This window comes from Rattus norvegicus, chromosome 4 (assembly GCF_021556685.1).
Source record: "Rattus norvegicus strain SHRSP/BbbUtx chromosome 4, alternate assembly SHRSP_T2T, whole genome shotgun sequence".
NCBI lineage: Eukaryota > Metazoa > Chordata > Mammalia > Rodentia > Muridae > Rattus > Rattus norvegicus.
This window is the reverse complement of record NC_141537.1, coordinates 168342805-168346080: the sequence shown is the minus strand read 5'-3', so window position 1 is coordinate 168346080 and position 3276 is coordinate 168342805. Positions and strand designations below refer to the sequence as shown.

General features: G+C 34.9%; 1 protein-coding gene across 1 annotated transcript; it reads left to right on the top strand.

The window, feature by feature from the left end:
• Positions 1 to 2052: 2052 nt before the first annotated feature.
• Tas2r110 (taste receptor, type 2, member 110) lies at positions 2053 to 3054 on the top strand. Its single transcript, NM_001166677.1, is given in 1 exon segment — positions 2053 to 3054. A coding segment is annotated over 1 exon segment (1002 nt).
• Positions 3055 to 3276: the final 222 nt, after the last annotated feature.

The following is a 3276-nucleotide window of genomic DNA, read 5'->3' as shown; positions in this document are numbered from 1 at the left end:
TTGCTCTACTATTTTGCTGTTCTGTGATACCACAGACCATAAAACAATCGAGCCAAGGGATCAAGAGCTGAAACTTCAGAAAGTGGGAATCAAATTTCCTTCCTGATAGGTAAATTAATTCGGATGTTTTACTACAGAGACAGAAAACTAACAAAGACCATCCCATCTCTGTGCTAGTGGTATGCTTGTTTCCAATTTTATCTTTTCCTTAAACTTTGTGCATTCTGGCCAGACTTAATTCTCAATATATTTATCAAATATATAGTATTTGTCAAATTTTAAATTATATAGACTGACAGTCTTTGCATAGTGTGTTTTTAGGGGCCTATAAGGAGTGTAAAGTCAGTCTTTCACAGTAAAATTCTCCAGCAAACCCTGAAATATGTGATAATTAATATATATGTATTTCTTAATTTATTTATTTATTTATTTATTTATTTATTTATTTATTTATTTATTATGTACATCATACAGCTTTCTGTCTGCATGTGTGCCTGCAGGCCAGCAGATGACCCCAGATCTCATTACAGATGGCTGTGAGCCACCATGTGGTTGCTGGGAATTGAACTCAGGACCTTTGGAAGAGCAGTCAGTGCTCTTAACCGCTGAGCCAACTCTCTAGCCCCATGTATTTCTTTTTTATGGGAGAATGTAACATATTATCTTTTTACTCTAATAACCTCTTAAATGAGATGGCTTTTACCATGCATTTTACTCCACATCTTGCCCAGGTTGCTTATCCTACTTCCATCTATCTTGGTGCTCAAAGTGATGATTACAGAGAAGAGGTTAGTAGTGGACAAGAAAGAGCAGATAGAAAGCTTCAGGTCTTTCTTACTAATAAATGCATGAGCCTGTGGACAGTAATAGGTAAGACTGAGGAAGATTCTTTTTATGCAGAGGAACTCATTTACCTAAAACACAGCTCCAGGACCATCTAAAATAACTCATCCCTACCCATGGAGCAATATTTCAAAGATTGCTGAATATTTCCACTTAATATTGTATGGTGTTAACTTGGAATTCTGTTTCAGGCACTGTCAAGAAAAACATGAAGGAAGTTGTACATTGGGGAAATAGGTTTGTAATCCCAGCTAATTGTAAGGCTGACATGAGATAATCACAAGTTCACATGTACAAGACTTGTCCGGATTACAGAGTGACATTAAGTCAAGACTAAACAATGCAGTGTGACTTTTTTACAATATAAAATTAAAAAAAAACTTGCTAGAGATATAGATTGTCAAACAGAACACTTATAAGACAGCAGGGAAGCTCCAGATTTAATCATTACTTTTGCAATAAATAAAATGTGATATAGGGAAATTGTTATGTTACTAAATATGGTCTAGATACATGATTATTGAATTATTGAGAGTTTTTATTGGAATAGGAATAAAAGAGAGATGAATTTTACAAAAAGGGATGTTTGTGCATGGGTGTCTTTGGCATATGTAAATTATTGCTCATATGGAGTTATACAAATTAAAATGACTAGTATAGTTCTTATGACATGAACATAGCGGCAATTATCTTTAAAGAGATTTTTTAGACAATTTGGGTACTATGGAGAAAGACTGTAGATGAACGTCTACAAAGACTGGCATGTATATGTGTGTGCATAATAAGCAGTTTCATTAATTTAATAACTGAAATATTTATAAATCATTGCATAAGGAAGTACCATATACCTAATTTTTTATAGTTGTTCAGAAACCATGTTTTGTGACTTAAATGTGCATATAGGGAAAAAGCAAAAATAATGCAAATAAATATATCCTTTTTTGTAGGTTAGCTTATGAGAATTCAGCATCTTATTCAACTTCAGAAAATTGGATATAAGATACAGTGTCTGGATGAAGCCGAATTGATCTATTTGGGGAGAAAAAACGCCAACATTTATAATAAGGTTTTATGAGACAGTTCCTGGGAAATTTGGATATTTCCTAGCTAGTAATGTGTAAATGGGATTTTAAAACATGATTATTTTGTATTTTTAACAACCAACATGAGGAGCTTTTTAAATGCCACTTAGACATTATAAACTGAAGCATGTTCTTACACACAATAAAGCAACGTGATATTTTTACTTTGATAATCATATTTTTTGTGGAAATAACAATGGGAATCTTAGGAAATGGATTCATAGCTCTAGTGAATATTGTGGACTGGATCAAGAGAAGAAGGATTTCTTCAGTGGATAAGATTCTCACTACCTTGGCCCTTACCAGACTCATTTATGCGTGGTCTATGCTCATTTTTATATTGTTATTCATACTGGGCCCGCATTTGATTATGAGATCAGAAATACTTACATCAATGGGTGTTATCTGGGTGGTGAACAATCACTTCAGCATCTGGCTTGCTACATGCCTCGGTGTCTTTTATTTTCTCAAGATAGCCAATTTTTCTAACTCTTTGTTTCTTTACCTAAAGTGGAGAGTTAAAAAAGTGGTTTTAATGATAATAGTAGTGTCATTGATTTTCTTGATATTAAACATTTTTTCATTAGAGATTTATGATCATTTCTCAATTGATGTTTATGAAGGAAATATGTCTTATAGCTTGGGGGATTCAACACATTTTCCCAGAATTTTCTTATTCGCAAACTCATCTAAGGTCTTCTTAATCGCCAATTCATCCCAGGTTTTCTTACCCATCACCTCACTCTTCATGCTCATACCCTTCACAGTTTCCCTGGTAGCTTTTTTCGTGCTCTTTCTCTCACTGTGGAAGCATCACAAGAAGATGGAGGTCAATGCCAAAGGACCCAGAGATGCCAGCACCACGGCCCACATTAAAGCTTTACAAACTGGGCTCTCCTTCCTGCTGCTGTATGCAATATACTTACTTTTTATTGTCATAGGAATTTTGAGTCATAAATTTATGGGGGGGAAATTGATACTCATATTTGACCACATTTGTGCAATAGTTTTTCCTATAAGCCACTCATTTGTGCTGATTCTGGGAAATAGTAAACTGAGACGAAGCACTCTTTCTGTGCTGCGTTTTCTGAGGTGCCGATCCAAGCATATACACATCATGGATCCCTAATAAATTCTAGAGTTCATTGGGCAAAATCTTGAGATCTTTCAGGGGAAAAAGAAAATGTGGGTCTTCAAAGCTGGGAGGGGTAATACATAGGAGTTTAGGAGGAGGATATAGAGTCTAGAAGTATGTATGTGATCTCAGGAGAAATGGGAAAATGGGATCTTTTTAGGAAATGAAAGAGGTAAATGCAAGAGTAGGAGAGGTTAGATAGGTAAAATGACAGTA